At 36.0% G+C, this 2,500-nt stretch overlaps 1 protein-coding gene across 7 annotated transcripts in view; it reads left to right on the top strand.

Annotated features, from left to right (window-relative positions):
- The window catches only part of EBF3 (EBF transcription factor 3), a 133,762-nt gene that overhangs the window by 113,435 nt on the left and 17,827 nt on the right, over window positions 1-2,500 (top strand). For all 7 annotated transcript variants that reach the window (XM_030570747.1, XM_030570746.1, XM_030570743.1 and 4 more), the window contains exon 11: window positions 2,160-2,248. In XM_030570747.1, the coding sequence (XP_030426607.1) occupies window positions 2,160-2,248 (89 nt within the window). The remainder of the gene's footprint in view (window positions 1-2,159; window positions 2,249-2,500) is intronic.

The raw sequence follows: 2,500 nt of genomic DNA, 5'->3' as shown, positions 1-2,500 counted from the left end.
CTACTTGTAATTTAAACCTAGGGCAATTTCATTGTATCCCTTTCCGAGGTGCATTTTTGAAAGGAGCAGAAATCCACAATTATGAAATCAAGTGCAATAATTAGAACATTAAGCAGAATGATGATCTTATACTCATCTATATGCTTAAAGCTTTGCATGCTTCCTAAGTTGAATTTAATATGGGTTTGAAAAGGAAAGGTAGAGTCATATCCACATTGCTTTAAAATATTTTTGGTTCTATGAGGATAATATAAATTGAACTGAAACACTGGGAGATGTCTTTCCTAGACTGGAAGTGTATGGTTATTACAAGTCATAAAGCTTTTGAAAGCTTGCATTAAAGCTTCTATCACCTGTCAGTTACATTTGCATGAAATCAATAGCAGTTGGCCATCTATCTTTTCTGATCACCTTTCATCAGACCAGATTCATTAAGTCAAACAGTCACGGTGATTAGCTGGAAAATAGAAGAAACGTTGACATGTTACAAATGCATGGAGTGCCACCTTTTTAGTTCTCTAATCAAGAAATGTAATACTTTATTTAATCCTTTTTTGAGCAAGTCATTTTGTGAGACTGTTCTAGAGGCTCATCTGTCCCAACACACTAGGCTTTTGCTTGACACACTTGTATAGGCCCAGGCAAAGACATGACAAATTGTCCCCAAAGTCAATGCTGACAGCTTCTGATGATTAATGGTCTGATTATGAAGTGGTTTTACACATATAGAATTTACATCACAGAGAGTTAGAAATTTTGCCATGTCACATACGCCAAGGCATTTTGAAGAGCTTTACTATTTGCAAAGAAAAAGAAGGGCGAAATCCCAGCAAAAGCCATGTCATGTAAAATCAATACATCGGATCAATGCTTTATTAACAAGAAAATGTCTTACTTCACATTCCTATGTGGACCTTTGTCTCCGGGATGCATGATGGAATGTCAAATCATATTGCAGTCTTCAACTTTCTGTCGTGTTATTGAGTGCATAGATGTGAGCCTCTTTGCATTGATTACAAGATGTACTGTGCATGTTTACACAAATAATTGAAGCACTTGATAATAATGTTGGCCAGTTATTTCGGATAAGATTTTCAAATGTTGTACTGTAACCCTCTTTTAGTAAGTTGTAGCCTTTGTGTTCACTTGCGCTCCGCAAACCTGCTGAGTTGTATGGTGTTAATCATCAAATTACATGCTGACTAATGAGTGATGGCCTAAATTGCAGGCTGAGTAATGAATAGTGGAGGCAGTTCTTATTAGTCTCAGAAAACCCATTGATTTATGTAGCGCCATGCACCATGGAGTTACTCTGCTGAAAACGATATCTACATCAAGAAGTAATATACTCTAATAAGTATTTTCATCTTAACTCTAGTCCTTGGGCCTCCAGGCTCAGTTTTTGTTTGAGTCAGGCAGAGCTATAATAAAGCCCTATGACTCCTTATAAAGCTTGTTAAACACAATGTGTGCAGTCTAACTGAGTCAGGATCATGATTCATGCACTGTACACAGCAGCATGTGCTGGTGATTTATGACCAAGCACAGTTCATAGTCAAAATTACAATTTGAGGGATAAAAAGATTAATTACTATTTGTGGCCTGCAATTTCATGAGGCTAGTGGATTGCAGCTGTAGAATGATAGTGCTCTACATCAGTTTGTAGTCAGCCATTCACAGATTATTAAAGCTTTGCAAGATTAAGTGCTCCTCCTGCCTGGTTTGTGCTCAGGCAATATGCTAGACAAAAAAGGACCACAGGGATAAATCTGAAGCTAGCAATAGCTGGACATATGTCATAATTGCCAGTTTCCCATAAATCCATGGCCAGTATAGAAACCAGTCCATGATGCAGACATCATATCATGACTGCAGTGATTGCTATATATGGCCTCAAGACCTGTAACTTTGTTACTGCACTACCATTTTAGCAATATATTGGGAAGTCCTTTGACTTTTTTTCCCAGTCTAATTATAGATAGAAATAATCATTGCTTTTGTGTACAAAAAAATCTTTTCTTTGGGATAGATCTTCAAAATTGGGGTTATTGGTGTGATGGGATTTAGGGAAGAGAATTACACACTTCTTTGTAAATTTGTTGTTATCTATATCTACAGATAGTGATTAAACTGACTAAACAATTCTGTTTATGTTTTAGCCCTTAATGAACCAACCATAGATTATGGCTTTCAAAGGTTGCAGAAAGTTATTCCACGACATCCAGGTGATCCCGAAAGGTTACCAAAGGTTAGTAAAGTATCAAGGATATCCATTTATCCTCTGTGCCTTAATTTATTATAAATATCTAAGTGGTGTAATGTACTATTTATGATTAGCAAAGTAGCATTGTATAAGAAATAATCTCTCTCTCTACACACACAATTGCTATAACTACAGGTACATGACACTTTATTAAAAAACTCAAATAACTAATTTTTAAACTTGGTATATGTTTCATGTCTCCTCTTTGCCATCAAGATAATCAACAATTTCTGAGTT

Source organism: Gopherus evgoodei, chromosome 7, assembly GCF_007399415.2.
Source record: "Gopherus evgoodei ecotype Sinaloan lineage chromosome 7, rGopEvg1_v1.p, whole genome shotgun sequence".
NCBI classification, from domain to species: Eukaryota; Metazoa; Chordata; order Testudines; family Testudinidae; genus Gopherus; species Gopherus evgoodei.
This window is presented reverse-complemented; position numbering and strand designations above follow the sequence as displayed.